Genomic DNA, 25,004 nt, shown 5'->3' with positions numbered 1-25,004 from the left:
TCTAGTCTCTTTGGGATTCAGTAACCAGTCCAACTGGACTCAGCAATAGCATGTTTCCCACTTAGCTCCCTAACTGTCTCTGCAATGAGAGCAGGCAGCTGTGTCATTCACTCTGCTCAGGAAGGCTTTGTCTACATTAGAGTTTTTTTCTGGGAAATTGCCCAGCATTGTACTACCCCGGGTGCACCTCCATGTGAGGTTGGAGCCCCAGTTTAACCAGAATACAGATGGCTGGTAACATTTTTACCAGTGTCCTCTAGCCCTGCTAAAGGGATAAAGAGGTAAACATGCTAGTGTCCTGTTTACACTAGTGTTCCCACTTTGCTACATTGGTGGAGCTGCTTTGGTGGTATTGCTGTGGGTGGAAATTCCACACAAAGCCTAGTGCAGACACCACTGAAGAGTTTTAATCATCTTCCTGCCAACCGGGTAATGAATCTGTGCGCTCAATGACAGAGGATGATACAACTCTTGACTATATGGCTGCACCTCAGCCTTCTCACTTGGCAGTTTCCCAAATGTCAGTTTATTAAAAATATTTTTAAAAAGAACTGAAAAGATGTGTAGAATCATAGGGCTGGAAGGGACCTTGAGAGGTCATCTAGTCCAGTCCCCTGTACTCATGGCAGGACCAAGTAATATCTGGACCATCCCTGACAGGTGTTTGTCTAAAAATCTCCAATGATGGAGATTCCACAACCTCGTTAGGCATGTGTACACAACACATCCCCTGTTTGGCGAGCTCGCACTATGGTAACCTTTGTCCTTCCATGCTCCGTCCACCACCCCTTTTTTGTTGTCATCTTTTTTCTGTGTTTATGTCCATTTCATAGATTACCTGCTCCTCTGGGCAGGGATTTGTCTGCAACAGCTCTGGTGTCATCCACATCTATGGCTCTGTCTATAAATAACGAATGTAAGTGTAGGCTACAGGAATTTAAAATTGTCATGTAATAAAAATTTCCCCTGTAATATTCCAAGGCTGTTCTTGGGAGTCAAAATGTGTGGGTTACAGAACGGTATCTGCTGTTAAAAGGGTTTTCTGTACTAATTTCAGCTGAGTTCGACTACTGAGTTAGTAGCTCTGTATTATAGTTGCCTTTTGAAATTAAGGATGGAAAAGACCCACTATAGTACCAGGTCCATTGCTCTATCTTTGCAGCATAGAATCCCGCCATAGAGGACAGATTAGACTTAAACTGACAGAATACCTGATCTTAAAAGTGAAAGTGCACTGCAGAAATCCAATTATACATATGGTGAGAAAAATCTCGAGGACATGACATTTCTGAACTGGCCTCTTTCCTCTGCTCTTTTTCTCACAAGCAGAGTGTTGTTTTTATAGGGGCTTCATGCTAACAGCACAATAGATTAGATCATTGGAGCACTCTTCACTTTGACAAAACAGAGAGTGCTTTGCAAAGAATTGACATTGCCAAGATTCATACAACCTTCCTATTATCCTGAAAATGGAGGAATGGGAGGTCTTGCATTGAATAGAGGTAGAGATAGCCACCTAACAGTCCCAAGGAGAGACCCTGACATTGCTTTGGTATGTTTGCCTTGTAATTATGTGTTAATATTTCATATAATGGCATGGAGCCATGCTGATGTAGTGTCATAATACAAAGCATTACAAAGCACGGTCAGGAAGCCACACTGTTCCCCCAACTCTTTAGAGTTTTCAGTATCACTATATATAGAGTGATCAAGAGCTGCACTGAGATCTCTCTAGGGTGACTCTGCAATAAAATCTCTGTAAGAATTAGGCCTTGTCTAAAACACAGAGATTGCACTGGTTAAACCTATATTAGTTTAAAATTGCACCGTAAATTAACCAATGAATCTTTCTCATGTAGACAAGACTTTAGTGGTTGTTAAGCAGGGGCTGAATTAAAACAGCATAAAAATAGTATGATGAATAAAAATCCAAATGTTTCCATATTTGCCTTTTCACAGAATAGCAATGCTTCATTTGCAAGTCATAATGCCATTTGTCTACTTATTTCTGCTATGTTGATTAGCATATTGTAAGCATCTACTATACAACTTGTTTCCTAGAGGAGAAAAAGCAAACAGATTCACTTGAAGTTCTCAAATTTCCAAGCGTTGTTTGTGTTCTATAATTATTATTTTCTCTCAGTGGATTCTCAGAGTGCAAAAGGACACACAGAAAAATGGACTCTAAAATATGCATTCAAATCTGTTCTATTTTCTGTAAAATAACTCCTACAGGGAAACGTATTCAATTGCTCCACCTCTTTGGCAGAGGTTCATCACTGTATATATATGTATAGAGAGAGATTACTAATTATTATTTGGCAAACTGTTTCATCTCCATATTGTCACTCTTCTAATTCCCGCTTTTCAGCAAACTCTTCTGTCCCTAGGCAACCCCGATTTCAGGACTTGTTATAATCATTCTGTGAAAGTGGATTCCTGATGCAGGCTTGAACTGGCAGTCCCTTAGACAGAAGATCTGAACACTGCTGAGCTCTTCTTGCTTTTCAGGTTTAGAGGCTGAGGAAGAAAACATTTCTCAAACTGATTTACATCAGCACCCTGATAAAATCATGTCTAGGATATTTTTTATACTACATCATAGCTTTTACTAGACAAGCCACATTAAAAAGCGATAAGTTTTCCACAGCCATAAAATACGATAAAATGCCAGTTTTGTTTCGCCCTGAGCGTGTAATCTCAGTGAAATCAAATTATAAATACTGTAGCCATCAAGCAGGATATGGTTTTATCAGAACTTTTGTTTTTGAGGACGTTTTATTATCCTTTGTATAATTCTGCAGTAAAAATTTGAATATTGCATCTTCAGAGAGAAAGCTGTTTTGCTAGTCAGTGCATTTGCTATAATTGATGCCATCTAACTGATTCCACTGAATTTTCCTTTTCTGTATGCAGATATCGCCTGGCAGGCCTCCCTGGGGAGTACCACTATAAGAACATCACCAGCGCAGAGATTAACTACTGTTTGGTGAAAGACCTAATCATCTGGACTCAGTATGAAATCCAGGTAGCATCCTATAATGGAGCCGGGCTGGGAGCATTCAGCAGAGCAGTGACAGAGTACACTTTGCAGGGAGGTGAGCTCCACTCTACAGTCTAAACTGCAAATCCTTTGCAATCACCATTTTTAGACATAGTGAACAAATATGGCAAGTGTTTGTAGTATGTTTACCTTTCTGAAGGGAAACAGTCACTATCGAGACAAAGGATTCTACAGGAAAGGTTAAAGTGGGATAGAGACATTTACCAAGAGGAAAAGGGAGTCAAAAGTTTGAGCCCTGGTCCACACTCACCTGGCGATTCGGCAGCAGTCGACGGGAGTTACGCAAGCTACTGCTGTGCTTCCCTTCTGCGCGCTGTCTACATTGCGCTGCGCTATTTGAGGGGGTGTTTTACTCTGTCGACTTCCTGATCGATTGAGCGGGTCTACACTGATCACTCAATCAATCCAGAAAGATCGATCTGGCAGCAGCGAATTTGCCGCCGTCAGTATAGACATGGCCACATTCTCATTTACACTAAGTCTCCTTGACGCCTCTCTGGCAGTATACAGGCGCCCTGAAGTGGATGGAAATTACATCTATAACAGAAGGATTTGTAATTACATTTACACCCACTGTAAGGCGTGTTTACACTACTGGATCAGTATAAAAAAGCCTTAGCATAATTGTGAATCAGGCCCTTAAAGTTTCCATTTAGTTCCAAGATTGCAGGACTGAATTTTGAGCAATAGACAGTTTCATGTTCTTTGCTTTAGTAGGTCATAAAAACAATTAAACTATTTGAAAAACTTACACTTTCACAGTGCATCAGTTAGTTTATAACCAATGAAGTATATGTAATGGTTTGCCAATTGCTGATGGGAGTACATTGCAATGTGAATAAATATATTTTGAGTTGTAGGAGATTTTAAAAATAGATTACACAAGTGCAGCACCAGTTTATCAAGGTAGTTAAAGATCAAGGAAATAGTCCAAATTATATCTCAGTAGAGACTCAAAAAGTCTTGCAATATAGAAAGAAACAGATAGTCTCCAACCCTTTAAAAACTTTATCAAAACTGGAAAGGCATTCCTTAGTCATCTGCTAATGGATGAGAGTAAATATGTATCCAAATATCTACCGAGAATTGGTTTGCACAGAGAATCTAAAATCTCTTTTGTACATTGGTTTCCATTCTCTTGTAGTTCACAGTTTTGTTTAGTTGGACATTTCAAGCTATCACGGCACCTTAACCTTCCCTCTGCTAAGACTCAGGTTTCTGACTTCCCACTCTTTTTATTTAACCCTGCAATTGACTGTAATGTTCCTTAATATGGTAGCTGTCGTTATTATCCTTTATTGGTTCGCTTTCTATAGTAATTTATAAGGATATAAGTCCTCTGTTACAAATGCAGTGCAGTCAGTCCTGCACTCAGTTTGACTAGTAGATGTATTTATAATGCAGGACAGTCTACAATGCCTTGTTCATCTTTGTGTAATTCTTACCTAATACTGATGAAAAAGCTAGGTGTTCCCTTTTTAAGTAATTCAAAATAGCAATAAATAGTTCCATAATGAATGTTGCCATCTCCTAATGCATGCCTTACTGAGGTTCTTGTGGATGTTCTCAGGTTTTCATACCACTTTAAAAACAGTTTGAAGCCTTTTCACATTTGGAGTTGAACAGATGGGAGGCTGCACAGCCCCAGTCTAATCTGAAGCAGAGTTAGAACCAGGTCTCCATATGCTAATAAATGTACCACTGTCCCATGCCACTCTCTTATGTGCCTTGCAACAGGAGACTATACAGACGCCTGCAGTTTCTTACTGCTGACTGTGCCTCCTAAACCAAACCAGCAGGTGATTAGAAATGTAAGGCAGAGAGCATGGGTGGAAATGATGTCTTTTAATCCATAATATGGTTTAAAGATGAGCTGAGGTAGATGCCTGAGAAACCTACACCTATACACTTTGTCCAACTCTCCACCCTCTACTCCACCCACTCACACACTAGTGATTCAAGTTGTGCTGGCAAAAACCCTGCCTGTCTGTGGATAAAAAAAACCCAGACGTTAATTGAATATGCCATACAATCAAAACCTGGGAGCAAATGAGTGCTGAGAGCACATCAACACATTATTGAATTCCCCTCCACCACCCACTCATTGGCCATGTGAGCTGTGGCGTTACCCCTGAGTGCAGCGGCAGCCCAAGTGACTCTCAGGTACTCAGAGCTCTTTTAAAATAACTCATGGCCAATGTCTAAGAGGTAACCTAGCTTGCAAGATGCCTGAAGATCTGAACTCTCTCAGAAACTGAGTTATAATGTCAATTAGGTCCTTTCAGAGACATTGGCAAAGTATGGAACATCCTGAGGTCTGAGGATTTGACTGTCCCTAAACCTCAAAAGTCTTTTCAGTGGGATATTCATCATAACCTTTGAAGGTGTATATATATGCCTTTCTTCATCAGGGCTTCTCCAGCTGTTCTTTATTTCTTTGATGTTACCTTTGACAGGGATTTGTGCCAACTTTCTACAGAGTAGCTGTCGCTCATCTGAACAGTGTCCTTCAGGACTTTTTATCACTGTGTGAAAAGTTGAGACTTCCGAGTATCTCTGCACAGAATTATTTCATATATATAAAAAGGCTTTTGGAGGGTGATGTGATTCTTCTCTCTTGCTGTGTTTGGTCCAGGAGAGAGACAATTTTTCTACTCTTCATTCTGGAATCTAGCACTTTGATCTCATTAATCTTATTCACTTCTAAGGTGCTCTCCCTTTGAACAGCTTCTCCCAAAGTTAAATGCCACTCCATGGATTTATATTAGCCTTCAAGTAACTTATGTAGGAGATGAACATCATATTTCCTTCCCACATTCATAGCCTTTGAGGGTCACGTTTGTCTGAGCCTTTCTGAGAGGCTGTGGCTTCATATTGAGAACTATACCTGAGGCTCCAGTGCTCAAAAGCTGCTGCCAAACCTCAAAGACACAGTTATAATTTCAATATCCATCTGTCTGATTTTGTGAGGAAACGGTCTATATCATTGATCCCATTTCATACTATTTCTGCTCAAGCTATTTCTCCGACAAGTGCAGAAGTGAGAAAGAAAGAAAGAATTATTGTTAATTTAAATACTTGGGAAGTGCTCAAATGCTATGGTAATGGGGGTGAAGGGATAGGTTCTAAGGTGGCCTACTGTACTTAGAATGTGTAATATGGAACATGTCCTCTAGTTACAGTAAGGCAATACTCAAAACTATGAACACTCAAAACTTTCAGACGTCATTGACACAAGAGCCATACTACCAGGCAAATTGACTCAAGATGTTCCTTTCAGAGGAGGTCAATAAAATTAAGAAAGACAGAGGGCCTTTCAAGACAATACCAACAGGTCCAAGAACCATGCCTGCCCTGCACAACTCAGAACTACCAAGGTTGTGTGAACCCTGCTCTATTTTATTTTCTGCAAGAACTGAAATACCAAAGGGACCTGGGGAAGAGGCCCTCATCCAAAAGAGAATGCCTTCCTGACCCACTCTCAAAACAAATTTGAGCACTTGACATTGCTTCAGGAAACGAACGGGTCTCCTTTAAATGAGCACATCTGGAAAAGAGAGAGGTCATTCATGCTGGTCCTGAAGCCAGAGCTTCAAGTTGTTCTTCAAAGAATTATTTTAACTAGAAAGTGTAAAGCAAAAGGAAATGCCCATCTTAGAGTCATACAGTTTAGGCCAGACGAAACCACCAGATCATCTAGTCTAGCCTCCTGTATATTACAGACCATCAACACCACCCCGCACCCACACACTAAGTCCAACAACCAAAATTTGACCAAAGTATTCCATCAACACACCCTGCTCCCATGAGAGTGAAGGAGGGAAAAATGAGATCCACTGGCCAGTTTAGCAGCCCTCTTGGCAGCCATGTTGTATGTTACAATTCAACCATCTTTCCACCAACTGATGGCAGGAAAGTTCTGAGGGGCCGGTCTTATAGCCCAAAGTTCCGCCCTCTGGGGGGACAGAACCCAGGTCCACCCACACCTGACCAAAAGGCGGGATAGGGAGGGGAAGTATAAAGGGCGGGCCTTCCAGCTCAGTTGGGAGAAGGCAGCCGAGGGAGAAGGATGTCTCTACCTTGGTGCTGGGGCCTGGGCCTGACCATTACCCTGAGGAGAGGCTGCCAGGGCTGCCAACTGGCTGGGACCCTGAGGACCTGCCAGAGCTACCTGAGCCCTGCAAGCCAGAGGAGATCCCTGGGCCTTGTGACCTGGAGGAGCTGCCCAAGCTGCCTTCCCCCTGCAAACCTGAGGAGGTACCTGGCCCTTGCGACCTGGAGGAGCTGCCCTCCGTGGACGGCCCCGAGGAGCTGCTGGACCTGCCACCGATCGACGAGGCCGATGGGTTCTGGAACCTCCCCCTGGCAGATTACCTTGAGGAGACTGAGGGTGACTTGGGAGACAAGGTAGTTCAGAGAAAGGGGAGGAAGGAAGGAGCCCAGGGAAGCCAAAAATCGGTCCAGCTGTGTTATGGCCTACAGTTGAGGCAGTGAGTTTCGGCTGGAGCCCCACTAACTCAGTGACGAGATGTCACTGCCAGGGATGCAGTGGAGTCAGGTGGACCTGCATCCACCTCTTCCCTTCTTACTCCGACCTTGGGGTGATCACCTCACCTAGTGCTAGAAACTCATGGCTCTGCCTTCCCACCTTGCCTGAGGACTGGGGCTGTAAACTGTTTGTGTGCCCTGCCAAGGGCTATAGACTACTGGCCTTGCCTGCCCGCCCTGCCTAAGGGCCTGGGCTTTAGACTATTTGCTGCCCTTCCTAGGGCTACCACCCATTTACCTCGTTGGGCCTCGACCCGCCTGAGATCCTGGGCTGTGAACTTTGACTCAGCCTGTCGAGGGTTAGAGACTATTCCCCTTTGCCTGTCCTGCCCTACCTGAGGGCTTGGGCCGTGAACTGTTTGCTCGTTCTACCGAGGGCTCGAGACTGCTCCCTTTTGCCTGCCCTGCCCTGCCCAAGTGCCTGGACGGTGAGCTGTTTGCTTGCCCTGCAGAGGGCTAGAGACTACTCCACTTTACCAGCTCAGCCCTGCCTAAGGGCCTGGGTGGTGCACTGTTTGCTCACCCTATGAAGGGCTCGAGACTGCCTCCCTTTGCCTGCCCACCCCGCCTGAGGGTCTGGACTTTGAACTGTGTGCTTGCCCTGCAGAGGGCTAGAAGCCTCCTACCTGGCCTGCCTGGCCCCAGCTGTGGGTCCAGACCCCAACTTACTGGATTGCCCCACCTGAGGGTTGGGGGGCCTGGGACGGTGGGATTGCCCAGCTGGGCCGAAGAGATCTGGAACTGCTAACTCCCCACTTTTTGCTAGAACTCCCCACAGGACTTAGGGGCCGGGAGGTGTGCCTCCTTCAGAAATTGAGGGCGAGGGAACATTTACACCCTCTCATAAAGGTTAGGAACAGTTGAGTGAATGGTGCTTCTTGAGTGCATGAGAGGTGGGAACCACCAGATTAGTGAATCCTTGATAGACATGATAGGGAAAGGCAGAGGAGCAAGATGAGTGTACTCAACCAGGTCTGAAGGTGTTTCTTCCTTAGCAATATGAAGAGAGTCACAAAGGCACATAAGGCCTGAAGCTGAAGAACTTGAGGAAATCTCTGTCCCTGTTAATTGAAAACTTGCCAGTAAGTCTGTCTTCTGTGTGCAGAAAATAGTCCTGAGGAGGGAATGTAACTGCTATCATTGAATCAAGAGTATCATATCCAAGTGTTGGGTTCTTGGTTAGTTTAAAAAAATAGATTTCTCCCTGTTATTGCCTTAGGCCAAGTTGCTGAAACAAAGATCAAGGAACTTGCAGAACCTTATTCATGTCCTGAGGGGAATCTGCTTAGAGCAACCAGTCGCTATGGCCAGATTGTGAACTGCTGCTTTATGAGTTATCAAGATGGGAGGGAACAAGGAGCTCACTTCCCCTTTATGCCCCTATACAGAAAGGGGGCAGAATTACAGTCCCTGGATCTCAAGACAAGTGCTTAGGCAGAAAATGCTACATTCCCTCAAGAGGGGTATTAGCAGCTGCACAATAAGAATTATGTGATTTCGAGGCAATTCTAACTGGGGCTGTGCATCTTAGAATCTGAAACCACTGTATTAAAGGAATAACGGAATCCTCAGATGGAGAAAAATCTGTGATCTTGCCTTATTGAGCTGTGAAAGTTGGCATCCTGAAGATCAAGAGTTTGGGACCTTTCTACAAGCCTTTGTTGAAGATTTATATTTAAAATTGGTAGTCTGTCTACCTGAATCCATGTGAGTTTTAAATGCATATTCACACACAGCTAGAGACAGTAATAGCACGAACATATGCTTATCCTTAATTCCGTCTCTTTTTCCCATTATCTTGTTGGCCAACCCCATTTAATGGCTTTTATTTACAGTGCCTCCATGACCTTTTCTGCTCAGAGTAGTTTTAGAATGTTACATATTAACTTAAAATTCAAGCAGTTGAGTTCTAATACATTTCCAGCCAAATTAACTTTACTAGGAGGAATGTAAAGATTGGTTCTATCATACCAACAATGCTCTGAAATTCAGAGATATCACATAAAGTTTGGAGCTGTATTCCAATGTGAGATCTGCAGTATAATCACAAACATGACCAAAAAATACATTTAAAAAACCAACATGCAATTACAAAAAGATTTTTTTGTAAATATTTGTTGAAATTAATATTTTTGTGTTCCTTGATAATAAGAAATATATAACATAAGGCACAGATCGGCATAGCTAAATATTGTGTATAATTACAGATAGCCTTTGTTGCCAATTTCAGCTCTAGCTACTTATTGATCATTTGATTTGGAGCATTGTTCGACAGGTCAGTTACGATGTAAAAGTAGGTCTCCCCAAGTACAGGTTTTAATATATACTTGTTCAGATACCCATGGAAGTCAACTTTAACTTCAGCACGTAAAGAGAGACTTTAGTGTTATGCTTTGAAGTAAATTCAGGATTATATTGCCACATTTTTACTAAAAATATAAAAATGTGTTGTATTATGCTTATGCAATTAAATTAATCTTATGCCCATTAGCCAGCCTTGTTCTCGCCATCTTTTAAATGCATTAATTAAGATGCAGATGTTGATTTTCTATAAAGAATTCCAAAGATAAATTATATCATAAATCATGATTTCGAGCATACCAAAGGTTGGTTTTTATGGTCAAGTTTTTATCATTTTTCTTTTTGTAATAGGTATTTTTGCACTAGAATAATTTATTCTAGTTTCAGAACATTCATAAAAAGAACTGGGAAAAAACTGATTATCCACATTTCTAAAACTTTCGCAAACACTCTTAAGTGTTTGCCTAAACTTCCCAGAAGTTTACTAGAGTGAGGATTATAAATAGAAACCCTATGTTTGCAGGAGCCACTCTCCTTTTCTGTTAGTAAATTCTCAATGCTATAGCAAATGACAGTTCCCACAAGACAGATTTCCCAGTTACTAAAAGTCTTAGATGAAATCTTAGGTCTTAGGATCTGAAGTCTTAGGATGAAATCCTGGCATCACTGAAATCAATGGCGCTAGGATTTCAGGATCTTTTTAAAGAAAAAGATTATGTCCAACAAAATCCTAAATCAGAATAAGCTGGCAGTGTGCAGGACAGAGAAAATGTTTTACAACAATTTTGTAGGAATGTGCTGCTAGGAATGGCTTGATATTTCACTATCATGTATCCTAAATAATGATATTCAGTCACCTTTACATATATTTGTTATACTCTATGAACAACAAACCATTCCTAGTGATATTCTCTGATTTAGATGAATGGGTGTTAGAATTTCATTTTCTTTGTAGGCATATCTGTCAACCAAAAACATTCAGATTATATATATGTAGAGAGAGTGTGTCCTATTTATATATACATATATATAAACACTTTTCTCCTATAATAGGAAATCTCTGACAAATATATTATTATAAAAATAATAAAGAAATATACAGGAAGGCAGGGATTTTAATTTAAAAAATAAGCTTTTCTAATGTGAGCCATCAAATATACAAACACTACACCAGGAAGCTATGCATACAATTATACACACATCACAGGACTCCGATGACTTGACAGATTTCATCAAAGTTTTTGATAAGAAGAGGTTTGTTTATGAGGGATAATAATTCCTAAGCAATGTGTTATACATCTGTAATGCTATCAAAATGTTCTGGTGACTCTCTAAACCATAAGAACTTTATAATGTCAAGATATAGCATTATAATGCATGCTGTAGCTTCTGATATATGGTAGGAATAATTTTCCATTTGCAGTGGTAATTTAGAGCACCTCCACATACATTCTGACCCCAAACTTGCTGATTATGTGTAATTCATGAGTCATGACATCAGAATTCAGTTTAAGGGTATTGAATTCTGGTTAATGTATGGTGATATACTATTACAGTGTATATAGAAGGTAGTACAAGGGTAGTACGCATGTAACAGAAATTTCAGGCTATATAGTCATCAGTAAGGACATGATTCTATCACAGAGACCACTGAAGTCATAGATTCTGTGGCTTTCCAGGACCTCTTGGACTTCTGGGGCAGGGCTGGAGCAACTGTCAGCCATGGGGTTGACAGAGCAGTGGCTGCCCAGGGGTGCGGAACAGCTGATCAGTGGCGGCTGCCCAGGGGTGCAGAACAGCTGATCAGCGGTGGCTGCCCAGAGGTGCGGAACAGTTGATTGGCGACAGCTGCCAGGGATCCACCGAACAGCTAACCGGCGGTGGCTGCCGAGGGTCCCCCCACAAAGAGTTGACTGGCGGCGGCTGCCTGGGACTCCCGAACAGCTGATTGGTAGTGGCCAGCCCCTAGGTTGCTGAAGCAGCCAGCCTAGTCCCCTGGAGCAGCGTCTGAGTTGGTGAGCCCATCAGGGCTGCTGCTCCAGTCTCTGCCGCAGGAGCAACGGCAGGGCTGGAGCATCTGCAAGCCTAAGCAATGCTCTGTTTGTCCCCCTGCCCCATGGTATTTTTAGTAAAAGTCAGGGACAGGTCATGGACTTCTGTGAATTTTTGTTTATTGCCCACAACCTGTCCCTGACTTTTACTAAAAATACCCATGACACAATGTTAACCTTAGTTATTAGGGAGTTTCAGTGAAATAAGGCTAAGCACAACAGTGATGCTTGAGTAGTTTGTAATGTCATTTCTGAAATGCTTGGTTTATATCATAATTTTCCTTTGCGGGAGATCCTCAGCTGGTATAAATTTGTCATAGCTCCATTGGCTTCCATGCAGCTGGGACTATGTATACCAGTGGAGAATCTGCTCCCTTATAGTTAGCTAATTATGAGTTTTAGTAGTTTAGGGCAGGTTATTATATAAGTTTTCACTAACGTTTTTATTTCCACTGAGCATAGCTGCTGATGGACAATTAGTCGTTTGTACTTTTTCAAACCTTCTGATGGCTTGTCTTGCTTTTAGTTCCTCCATAGTAAAAGGATTTTCCCACAATGACTTTAAAGTTTTAAAAGCATAGGACTTGATTTTGAAAGATAGGGAGGAACCACAACTTTCATTGGACTCAGTGGGATCTGGGTATACTTCTCTGAGGACTGGTCTACACTAGACAGTTAGGTCGACATAAGGCAGCTTACATCAACCTAATTATGTCAGTGTCTACATTACAGCTTTCATCCTGTTGATGTAAGTGCCCTACTACACTGACATAATAACTCCACCTCCATGAGAGGCATAAGGTTTATGTCGGTGTAGTTAGGGCAACACAGTGTCTGTGTAGACACTAAGTGCCTTACATCAGCTGTTAGTTGTCTTGTCAATTTCACGAAGGAGCATGGAGAGCTGAGCGACTGGAAACCCGCTCCTGGTTGACCTGGAGTGAAAAGCCCGAGCAGCTTTCCCCTTGTCCCAGCTGGGAGCCAGGGCAAAAAGCCCATGCAGCTTCAGACCCCGCTCCCAGCTGGGAGCTGGAGTGAGAAGCTCAAGTGGTTTCAGATCCTGCTTCTAGCTAAAAGCTGTGGCAAGAAGCCTGGGCAGCCTCAGACTGCACTCCCAACTGGGAGCCAGGGTGAGAAGCCCGGGCGCCCTTGGACCCCACTCTCAGCTGGGAGCTGGGGCAAGAAGCCCGGGTGGCCCCTCCCATCTGCTCCCTGCTGGCAGTGGGCTGGAGGGCAACAATCCAGGGCAGCTGGACCTCAGTCCGTTGGGGCCGAGGGTGGGGGAAGCTCTGGATGGTTTCCCCCATCTCCTGCTGGGGAACGGGGAGCGTGGGGGGGTAGGCTGCTGGGAGCCTGTGGAGCAGCTGGGCTCCTGGCAGGGAACTGCCAGCAGAGCTGAGAGACTAGGCTCCCCACACTGTCCCTCTTAGGACAGTGGAAGTACAATGTGGACATGAACCACCACAGTAATTTCTGTGATGACTCTAAGTCAATCTAATATAGGTTGACTTAAATTTATAGTGTAGACATACCCTGAGATGAAGGTAATTAATTTTCACTAGAAAATTCCCATTGAACATAGTGAAAACCATGCTTTTAAAGCTTCCAATATGGTGGAAAATTCCTCCTTTTACGGAATACAAACAAACATGGCCACCAATGGATAGTTCTCTGAAAACATCTGCTCAGTGTGCAGCAGAAGTCAAAAACACTAACAGAATGTTTGGAACCACTAGGAAAGGGATAGGTAATAAGACAGTAAATATCATAATGCCACTATATATAAATCCAGGGTTCACCCACACCTGGAATACTGCGTGCATTTGTTTGCCCCATCTCAAAAAGGATATATTAGACTTGGAAAAATACAGAGGTCAACAAAAATGATTAAGGGTATGGAACAGCTTCCATACGAGGAGAGATTAAAAAGTCTGGGATTGTTCATTTTAGAAAAGAGGTGACTAAATGGGGATATTGGTAGAAGTCTATATAGTCATGAATGGTATGGAGAAAGTGAATAAGGAAGTACTATTTACCACTTCACATAATACAAAAACCAGGAATCACCCAATGAAATTAATAGGCAGCATGTTTAAAACAAACATACGGAAATACTTCTTCACACAACACACAGTCAACCTGTGGAACTTGATGCCAGGGGATGTTGTGAAGGCCAAAATTATAACTGGGTTCAAAAAAGAATGAGATAAGTTCATGGAGGATAAGTTAATCTATGGCTGTTAGCCAAGATGATCATGGAGCAACCCATGCTCTGGGTGTCCTTAAACCTCTGACTGCTAAAAACTGAGACTGAACAACGGGATGGATCACATGATAAATTGCCCTGTTCTGTTCATTCTCTCTGAAGCATTTGGAACAAGCTACTGTTGGAAGACAAAATACTGGGCTAGATGGACTAGTGTCTGACCAAGTATGGCCATTTTTACGGTTTTATGATTAAATATTTGTGACATTATTTTTACTGACTTTCAGTGGGTTTTGACACATCTTGGTTGAATATACATGTATTGTATGAATAAATAGCATAATAGGATAGAAAAAGCAAATGAAAAAAAAAATCCTTTATTCCAGGGAATAATCTGTATTCCACAGGAGGTTTCTTCATCATATTCTTTTGCAGAACAGTAAAAGATAAACAGATGCAGTCACTAAATGATAACTCCACAATTAGAATTCCTATATGTGCACATTATATCTTTTCTTGTCTGCTTAGAGGGTTTTGTTTGCTTTTTAAAGGACTCAGGGAATTTCTTGGTGAACCCATTGATTGCCCTTAACAGCCATGGATAATTGAAAGAGATATATTCACCTATCATCATCTAAGCTTCTGTCTCTAGGAGAAGCTTATAAGCCACAAGAACCATTTCATCCCCTCCCTTTACCCATTAAAGGACTCTCCAATAGAAAATGAGAAATAACCCAATTACTGTTCTCTTTAAGTCACTGCTGAGTACCAGAACCATAAATCACACATCCCTTTTCTCAGCACTGTTGTTATTTCCTGTGAATCATGAATGACAGCTAAAGGTTTCTATATTCATCTCTCCTTCTCCTCCCCCTCTCTGCACCCCACCCTCAATATATTTTAATTTGTTGTCCTCCCTGCTGATTTTGAGCAGTGCCTACAGCTCCACCGCAGAATGTGCAAGCGGAAGCTGTGAACTCCACGACCATCCAGTTCCTATGGAATCCTCCACCACAGCAATTCATCAATGGTATCAATCAGGGATACAAGGTAAAAACAAACAAGGTTTTGATCAAGACAGACTAACTTTCTTGGTACATAACAATTAGATTGGAGAGTTCCATGCATCTCCAGAACCCAGATGTATATCATCGAGACAATGTCTTACATCAGAAGGAAGCGTATGTTAAACTAAGTGAGCTATTGTCACTGCTAACATAACATCTACTGACTATGTCAGTTCTCACTGAGAGGATGGGAACATTTGATCGGTTGCAAATATTAATTAATGGGAGTTAGGTGCCAATAACTTGGGTAGTCATTGGGAATTGGGTGCATAAATGACCTTTATGCATTTGAAAATTAACCCCTATATTTCTATTTACTATAAGGCAAAATTCCCACTAACTTCAATGGGGCCAGTATTTCACCCTAAATATTTGTCTTCAGTTTTCCATATTTCAGATTTTCTCTTTGTTTCAATCAGAAGCACTTGACACACTTAATTCCAATTTTCAGACCAGCAATTTTGGAAAATTTTGTTGTATAGCTATTTATGTAAGTTGCAAATATCTTAGCAACTATATAAAATGAATAAAAGCCAGATATATACCGATCAACATAGAATCATAGAATCATAGAATATTAGAGTTGGAAGGGACCTCAGGAGGTCATCTAGTCCAACCCCCTGCTCAAAGCAGGACTAACCTCTGCTATATCATCCCAACCAGGGCTTTGTCAAGCCGCAGCTTAAAAACCTCTAAGGATGGAGATTCCACCACCTCCCTAGGTAACCCATTCCAGTGCTTCACCACCCTCCTAGTAAAAAACTTTTTCCTAATGTCCAACCTAGACCTCCCTCCCTGCAACTTGAGACCGTTGCTCCTTGTTCTGTCATCTGCCACCACCGAGAACAGCCTAGCTCCATCCTCCCTAGAACCCCCTTTCAGGTAGTTAAAGGCCGCTATCAAATCCCCCCTCACTCTTCTCTTTTGCAGACTAAACAAGCCCAGTTCCCTCAGCCTCTCCTCATAAGTCCTGTGCTCCAGCCCCCTAATCATTTTTGTTGCCCTCCGCTGGACTCTCTCCAACTTGTCCACATCCTTTTTGTATTGGGGGGCCCAAAACTGGACACAATATTCTAAATGCGGCCTCACCAATGCCGAATAGAGGGGAATAATCACTTCCCGTGACCTGCTAGCAATGCCCCTCCTAATGCAGCCCAATATGCCATTGGCCTTCTTGCCAACCAGGGCACACTGCTGACTCATATCCAGCTTTTTATCCACTGTTACCCCCAGGTCCTTTTCTGCAGAGCTGCTGCCCAGCTCGTCGGTCCCCAGTCTATAGCTGTGCATGGGATTCTTTCTTCCTAAGTGGAGGACTCTGCACTTTTCTTTGTTGAACCTCATTAGATTTCTTTTGGCCCAATCCTCCAGTTTGTTCAGGTCACTCTGTATCCTATCCCTACCTTGCAGGGTATCTACCACTCCCCCCAGCTTAGTGTCGTCCGCAAACTTGCTGAGGGTGCAATCTACCCCATCCTCCAGATCATTAATAAAGATGTTGAACAAAACCGGCCCCAGGACCGACCCCTGGGGAACTCCGCTTGTGACCGGTTGCCAGCTAGACATGGAGCCATTGATCACTACTCGTTGAGCCCTATGCTCTAGCCAGTTCACTATCCATTTTATAGTCCATTCATCCAACCCATACTTCTTTAACTTGCTGATAAGAATACTGTGAGAAACCGTATCAAAAGCTTTGCTAAAGTCAAGGTATATCACATCCACCGCCTTCCCCACATCCACAGAACCAGTCACCTCATCATAGAAAGCAATCAGGTTGGTCAGGCATGACTTTCCCTTGGTGAATCCGTGTTGACTGTTCCTGATCACCTTCCTCTCTTCCAAGTGCCTTAAAATGGATTCCTTAAGGACCTGCTCCATGATCTTTCCAGGGATTGAGGTGAGGCTGACCGGTCTGTGGTTCCCCGGATCCTCTTTCCTCCCTTTTTTGAAGATGGGCACTATATTTGCTTTTTTCCAGTCGTCAGGGACCTCCCCCTGTTGCCACGAGCTTTCAAAGATAATAGCCAGATAGTGATAACTTTATTGAAACTGTCAAAATTGTATTTGCCTGGATTTCTTTAATCCATTAGATTGCAACAGTTTTAGAGTTCCTGCTTCTCTGGGAATTCTGAATTGTATTATGTCTGGCATGGCAACAACATTTCTGCCACATTTACATCTACTACATAATGTTTTTTAATGATTTATGAATTACTAGTAAATGAAGTCAGGTATCTTTGTTTTTCAAAAGAGTTCCACCCTTTACATCTTCCACTGGAACTTTATAGGTCTGTTTCTTGAAAATAGGCAATGGGAAAAGAAGAAGAAAAGAAGCACAACCACTGGCAGTCCTAGTGTATTCTGCTCACATGATTTAGGAAGAAGTAAATCTATGTTTCCATTAGCCATTCTTAAGCTTTATTTTCTTTGAAACTAATTTGAATCTGAGGCAATTGCAAAGCACTCCATTTCAAGTCTTCCATGTGCATGAAACATTCATAACAAAATTGCTGTTCTCGGTCTTCAGCAGAATGTTGTCTAATTATCTGGAGCTGCAGATATTGGCTGAAATTTTCAAATTTGGGTCATTAATTTTAGGCAGCTAATTCCGTGTTTATGCACCTACAGTAAATTAAAGTGGCTAATTTTTCAAGGTAATGACTAGTTACAACTCCCATCAGCTTCAACTGCTCTGAAAATCAGGTCATATTTATTTTGGTGACAAAATATGGATTTATCTCCAAATGGTAACATTTTCAAAAGCACCTAAGTGACTGAGGAGCCTTTGCCCCCATTGGCTTCTAATAGACTTTAAGTTCCTAAATCACTTAAATGCTTTTGAAATTTTTACTTAAAATTTTCAAAGCTTGTTTCTGGTAGTTTGGCTCCTAAGTCTACATTTAGGTACCTAAATATAAGTGTCCTGATTTTTAAAAGTGCTGAGCACCCAAAAACCCAGCAAAATCAATGGAAGCTACAAGTGCTGGTTACCTGTGTCAAACAGATTACTTTAAATACTTAAATATGGATTTAGGAACATAACTTTTGGTACCAGCTTGGAAAAACTGTGGCTATTATTTTTAAAACATATTTTTTATCCTCTGTCGAGAGTTGATAGTAATGTACAAATCCATCAAGAGAATCCAGTAACAAGATAATCTGAAACTGCACAATGATAGAGTTTACAGTTGTTTTCACAGTATTGTTTTTTGTAATTGACTAACAGGGTCTTGGCAAAAAAGTGTATTGGACTGTGAATAGAAACAACTTTTAATGAGTGTTCATCTATATTTAAAATTTTATCTATTTTAGATCCTGGCATGGCCAGTGGCTACCCCAGAGTCTGTGACCATGGTCACCATTGCTCCTGATTTTCATGGAGTTCACAGTGGCTGCATTACCAACTTGCAGAAATTCACTGCTTATTACACATCAGTTTTATGTTTCACCACACCAGGGGATGGACCACGAAGCACACCACAGCTGCTGTGCACTCTTGAAGACAGTGAGTATATAGAAGTCCAGCCAGCAATCAGCTGCAGTGTCTGAAGGTGCGGTGATGGCCAAAATTTTTAAACCTGGGCTCCTCAGATTAGACTACTAAATCCATATTTAGGCATATAAAAGAAAGTGACTTGATTTCCAGAGGTGCTGAGCCCCTGTAGCATCCACTGAAATAAATGGGAGCTGCAACTGCTTGGCACTTTAGAAAATCAGGCCCCTATAATTTTAAATATTTAATACCAAAATATGGATTTAGGAGCCTAATTTTAGGCACCAGATATGATTTTTTTTGCCAATAAGTACACTGAAAGTGCAATTGCTTTATTTATTTGCATGCTGCAAATGTTTTATACAAATATGTCAAGTATTTGGAAGGTAAGTGCATTATTATGATCCTGTCTGCCAAACGAGGCTCAAATCTGCACCTAGGAATGAAAATGAGTCTGGTAGTTCAATGCAGAGATTATTTGCTGCATCTCAAAACTCACACATTTTGGCCCAATTTGGTTCATGTAGAGGTGTCCGAGAGAGGTTTTAGGATTGACATGTCTGGAGAGGTGGGCGGGCGGGGAGTTGTTGCAGGTCAAGATTAAATTGCAGTGGCAAAACTGTATGAAGGAGGCTTGCACAATTGTCTGTCATCGCTAATCCTAACTCTGGGAGGTGCTTTTTCATCCTCTTCCCCTCACTGAGCACCGTTCTGGCGGCCCAAAATTTAAAAACAAACAAATAAATAAATGCTTAACATATCCAGGTAAGTCAGTGTTTTTAAAAATATTGTTTTGTCTTAAGAGCTGTTAGTTGAGCTAGTACAGTTCCTGCAAGGAAAAGTCTGGTTATGGACAGCATAAGCATTCAAGAAGTGACTTCAAACATTGGACCAGTTGTCCATGAGATAGTGTTGAAAGAACATAAAAGAAATTAACTACTTATCCAGGGATTTTCTCCTTCATAGTCCATCTCCTCCGTATGCTAGAAAATGTGATATCTCTGTGCATAAAGAGCAGATTTCCTGCTCCTAGAAATTTAAAATGTTAGCACATCACTGAGACAGCATTATAACCATCAGAAATCTATGAGCCAATAATTTAACCTTATACGTGTTTATGAAAGCATTGAAGCTGGAAGACAAGGAGGAAAGAGGAACAGTTATTTTATTTGGCTAATACTGAATAGTTGGTATGATTTTTTAAAGACTCTTCAGAAAATAATTTTCTTAGTGTTGCAATGGGTAAAAGGAGAGCTGTGCATTAAGATGTTTGATCTATGCCTTCAGAGGACACACCAAATCCTTAGTGTGGCTCCAGGACTTCAATATTTGAGTTTGGTGCATTTCATATTTCACTGGACACATATGCATGGTGGAAAAAGATGGAAACATTAAATCTAAAGAGAACATCATCCTGCCAGACCTCTGCTAATAGTTGGTTACTTTCTGCCTTTCTTTACAGCAATACTTGGTGATTCTGCAAAAGAATCTGTGTGCTGATCAGTTGTAGATTGAATATGAACTGACATCCATTGAGCTTCAGCCTGTGCTGTCTTAGTGTAACCCATGCCAGCTTTTCAGAATTTCACAACAAAATTAAAATTGGACAGTAACTGCAGCAGCAAATTGGACTGCAACTTTGTGGGTGGGGAGATACCCACTCCTGAATACTGCATCCTTACTCTTGTTAGATATTCCTGATATTTGTACCAGAGTAGCAGTTCTTTCTATAATGTTTTGACTACTGGCTATTGGAAAATAGTCTCACAGGTTTCCCATCTCTGGGATTGCACAATTGCAATTATGGCTGTAGCCAGCCTACTGGCAGGTTTTCTTTTTCATAGCGGGAAGGGAATGAGAATCTGGATAAAAGTGAAGAGGAAATAAAATATAAATTTATAGCCCAGAAAATGCCAACTGGTGTCAGCAGAGCTGGAGGACGGCATATTTGGGCAGGAATCCAGGTAACAAAAGCACAGTGAACATAAAGTAAGCCAAAAGCTCCCTTTTCCAATGCATCTATTGAAGATGAACAGCAAGTTGGATCAAAAATCTGTCAGCTTGTCTTCCTTGAAGATCAAAATTGAGGGAGGATGGTATATTCTTGATAGTCAGTCCATTTATTGCATTTCATTGCATACCAGGGAACTGAAAATTTCAAGAGCTCTTGAGCTACACCATAAAAATCCTTTAAAAGTTTCACAAAGTTGTATACATTTTACAGAAAATAGTTACCATTATACTGGACATTTTTTAGAGTTGTTTTGCAAGAGTTTGTCCAAGTGCTAATTGGATAACACTGACTTTAATTTCTTAAGTTAAAGGTCCCAGCCCAGATGGGTTTTCTGTTGATGCTGCTTCTGCAGATACAAGGCCTGATAACTCAGCACTTACAAAGGCACAGGAAAAGGCTGTAGGCTGCATGATATTGTTGAGGGAGAACAGCAAACACAATTGCTTTTCAGGACCCAGCTAGTCTGATTATTCTAATTAGATTAGACCAAGAAAGGGGACAGAGAAAAAGATGGGTGTAAAACTCCTGCTGCCAGTCTCCTTAGTTCTCTGCACAGTGAGGATGAGAACTGAAAAAAATAATTTGTGATGATAGCCCGAGTGATTTAACACCTTGCATTCCCCCTCTCCTCTAGCTCTTACAGATGTCTCCTGCTGGTTTCCACTGGTCCTGGCTCAGTGTTTTATTTCTTCAGCGCTAACCTTGCCGTATGAATCACATCAAAAGTAAATGGGAATCTCCGGTTAACAGACTTCTCTTTCTGATTGCCAGAGCCAGGAGCTGTGGGACACCTGAGTTTCACTGAGATTCTGGACACGTCTCTCAAGGTCAGCTGGCAGGAACCGGTAGAGAAAAATGGCATCATTACAGGCAAGTATTAGATGTTATCCTTTAAAAAAAAAAGTGGGGAGAATATATTGATGCAGTGGGAAAAATGGCTGGATAATAGAACATTTAGAGGGAGTTGCCTATCAAGAATTCAGGCTCCCACTTCCTCTTTAGGGTAATTGAAATGTCAACGAGGGTGTGTTACATAAGGCGCAGGTGCAGTTACCACCAGTCCATGATTGTGGCCACTGAAAATGCACTCTCTATTAGAAATCAACTCCCCATTGAGTCTTCAAGCTTGTTAAATCTCCCATTAGCTCCACCTGTGTTACTAGATTTCTGAAACTCTGTGAGACTCTGTTTGACCTTTGGTGCTAAGGCTAAAGATCTCCTGATGCTAAATTTACAGCTGGGAAATCCTGATTGGCAGTGATAAGAGGTTACAATTAAGATGAAATAACAATTTAGCAGAGTCCTTCACTCTCTGATCAAGTAGTCTGGCTATGGGTCATTTGACAGAAAGACTTGAACATTATTGCTAAATATAAAATATATTATAACAGCACAGATCTCACACTTGCATGCTACTTCACCCTTTCCAGCTATATATCCACATACTGTATATCAGCTTGTCTGGGACATCTGCCACTCATTTTTCTGTTAAGGGGAATAAATACCTGGGAAAGTTCCTGCTACATATCCACAAAGGTGGTGATGTCGTCAGATGGAAAGCATTAGAGAAAACAAACTGCGGAGAACCGAAGTTCTGTTTCTCAAAGGGTTATGAATTTTTTTAATTTGGCTTCATTCCAATTTGGAAAAAACCTGAAAATTTCAAAATTCTCCTGTGACAGGGTATATAAACCCCACACAAGCGTGGAAGGGGATAAGGCTACTTTGAGCTGGAGTGGCCCTGCTCTCTGCATTAGCAAATGATGCCAGGAGCTAAAAGGAGGGAGTTACAGTCAGAAGAGGGCAGCCCTGGAAAAGGAACAGGCTGTGGAACTTCTCCAGCCCCCAAAAGAGGGCTGACAGCCGACAGCCAACAGAGCATCTGTCCTGGCTGAAGGAGGTGTAGATCACTTGAATTAAAAGTGGGGAAAAGACTGAGTCTGGCACTGGAGACCCAGTAAACTCTGAAGTGAACTATGATGCTCCCAGGGCCTTGTGAAGGTAAGGGAGGCCCATATCCTGAAGGGAGCTGCCTACAGGATTTTTTCCCCGTTCTTTTCTTTCATACCTTTATTTGACCTCATTTGCCTATTGCAGGCTGTTTTGTTATTTCACCTGAGATCCTGAGAGGGTGGGGGTAATTGGACTCTCACGATGGGCTCCCTGCGGAGCTCCTAAAGGGACAGATCCATGACATCTCTGCAAAGAAATGTTTTTAAAAAATTGTTTTGAGTCAAAGCATTTTGTTTTGACAAAATTGCAACGTTTCATTTCAATTTCAGGTTTAAAATTTTGTATTATACTAAGCATGCATACCACATTCTTATGCCTCTGAACAGAGAGGTAGCTCTTCTGAAGTGTTGCTCAGAGAAATCATGCCTTGATCTCAGTAGACTTGGGACAAAAACTGATGGTTGCCGAAAGCAGATCTGTATCAGTTCAATAAATGCGGCCAAAATCTTCAAATCTGGATATCTAAAATTAGCCACCTAAATCCATATTTAAACACATAAGTAGCCTGATATTCAGAGTTGCTAAGCACAATCCGCTCCCACTGAAGTTATCGGGAGCTGCAGGGTCTTAGCACATCTTAATAGAAAGGCACTTATTTAGGAAAGTAAATACGGATTTAGATGCGCCATCTAGATTTAGGCACCAGGTTTGAAAATTTTGGACTGAGACATTCTCTGAGGATAAACTTTAGATAAATATTCTCCAATATTGACCAGTTACATATCTTGAATTGTATACATGAATTCAAGTGAAGTATAAAAATAAAATGTGTAAACAAACACTTCAGCCATATCATTTTAAACTGTCATTTCATCAGCTCTCGTAAGGATCAGACACTTTTGCCAATTTGAGTACCTATGTTCAGTCTCCCTAATTGCCCCAGTATTTTGAAGTGGATATGAGATTCTTCTGTAGTTCCTGTCCTAAATACTTTTGAGATATTGGGGATTATTTCAAACAGCTGCCCTATTCTATCCCAGAGGTGAGTGCATTTTGGTATTGGGACAGCGGAGTGATTTATGGCTGTAATTTAATTGGTCATTTCTGTTGCTGCCATCACTGTAATATCTAACATAATACACTAATTATGTGAAATTTGTAAAGCATTCTGGGTTACTTCGGGGTGAAAGGTGCTACACAAATATAAAATAAGATTATTATTACTATTCAGTGGTTTCAGTGTTGCTTTGACAATTCCCCCCAAATTAACACTGCAATTAGCAATCTGCCCTCTGCAAAGCAGTTCGCAATGCATTTGCTGCCTCAGAATTGCTCTGTTGGAAACAAGCTGCCATCTCCCAGAATGATTTGGAAACCCGATGGAGCGAGATGATGAGCTGTTTCATGCACAGGATAAATTGTTTTAGAAGGAAAGAACTAAAAAACCCACTATTGTTTATGAGGAAAAACAGGCAGGAAAAAAACATGCCAGGCAAGGTTTATAACCTCCCCTTTAGTGATATACATTGTGTTAAGGCTGGGAGAAAGGGATGGCAAAACCATTCGTTTCCGTGAATGGCTCAAGGTTTTTATATAGTGCTGCTTGGAGATCTAAGAGTGCTTAGGAAGCAACCACATTATTACTTCTGCTCATTGATATCATTTACTGTGACTCCTTTTTAATTATGGTGCATGGAATGAGAGAAAAACACAGAGAGCGTTGCAGGGCAGCCAGCCTGCTCTGCTAAACTGCCCATTGCTCTCACTGTAAATTTCAGTATCTTCCTCTCTCCCTCCGTAAACTCTGATTTATGAGGGCCTGGATGTAGATGGACAGTTTGTGATTGGATGTACTGCTCTCTTGTAGAGAATTTACTTCAGATCAACAGAAAATTATTTCTGAGACTCCTCTGGTCTTTAGTTTTGGTTAGGCAGCAGTTTAAAAAGAAGGTGTTAGGGCCAGGGCATAAGGAAGATTCTGTGGCACCATTTGTCTTCTCATTTACACTCAAACCAGATGAAACAATTGGTTCCCAGGCCCATTGGACTCCACTGTGCACATCCCTGGCATAGATTGTCTGTAAAACGGAGAGGGCAGTTTTCCATCCACATGTCCCAAAGTTCTGCCCATCTGTCAGTCACTGGTGCTTAAGTGCTGTCTTTTGGGTACTGTTTTTGGAGTTCCTTTCTTTCATTATTGTGTGTGTGTTTGTTTTTATCTTGCCTTTATTTGTGTATATGTATTTTGGTTGTTTTTTTTTTATGTGGATAGACTCTAATTGTTTTATTATTGAAATTGAAATA

At 41.6% G+C, this 25,004-nt stretch overlaps 1 protein-coding gene across 3 annotated transcripts in view; it reads left to right on the top strand.

Annotated features, from left to right (window-relative positions):
• The window catches only part of SDK1 (sidekick cell adhesion molecule 1), a 640,423-nt gene that overhangs the window by 493,158 nt on the left and 122,261 nt on the right, over positions 1–25,004 (top strand). For all 3 annotated transcript variants that reach the window (XM_067550834.1, XM_067550832.1, XM_067550831.1), the window contains 4 exons: positions 2,917–3,098; positions 15,105–15,220; positions 18,553–18,745; positions 21,519–21,617. In XM_067550834.1, coding sequence (XP_067406935.1) covers positions 2,917–3,098; positions 15,105–15,220; positions 18,553–18,745; positions 21,519–21,617 — 590 coding nt within the window. The remainder of the gene's footprint in view (positions 1–2,916; positions 3,099–15,104; positions 15,221–18,552; positions 18,746–21,518; positions 21,618–25,004) is intronic.

The sequence above is a fragment of the Emydura macquarii genome, unplaced genomic scaffold (genome assembly GCF_026122565.2).
Source record: "Emydura macquarii macquarii isolate MOO-44397 ecotype Brisbane River unplaced genomic scaffold, CSIRO-AGI_Emac_v2 contig_1348, whole genome shotgun sequence".
Taxonomy (NCBI): Eukaryota; Metazoa; Chordata; order Testudines; family Chelidae; genus Emydura; species Emydura macquarii.
The sequence above is the reverse complement of the archived record's forward strand: the minus strand, read 5'-3'. Positions and strand labels throughout refer to the sequence as shown.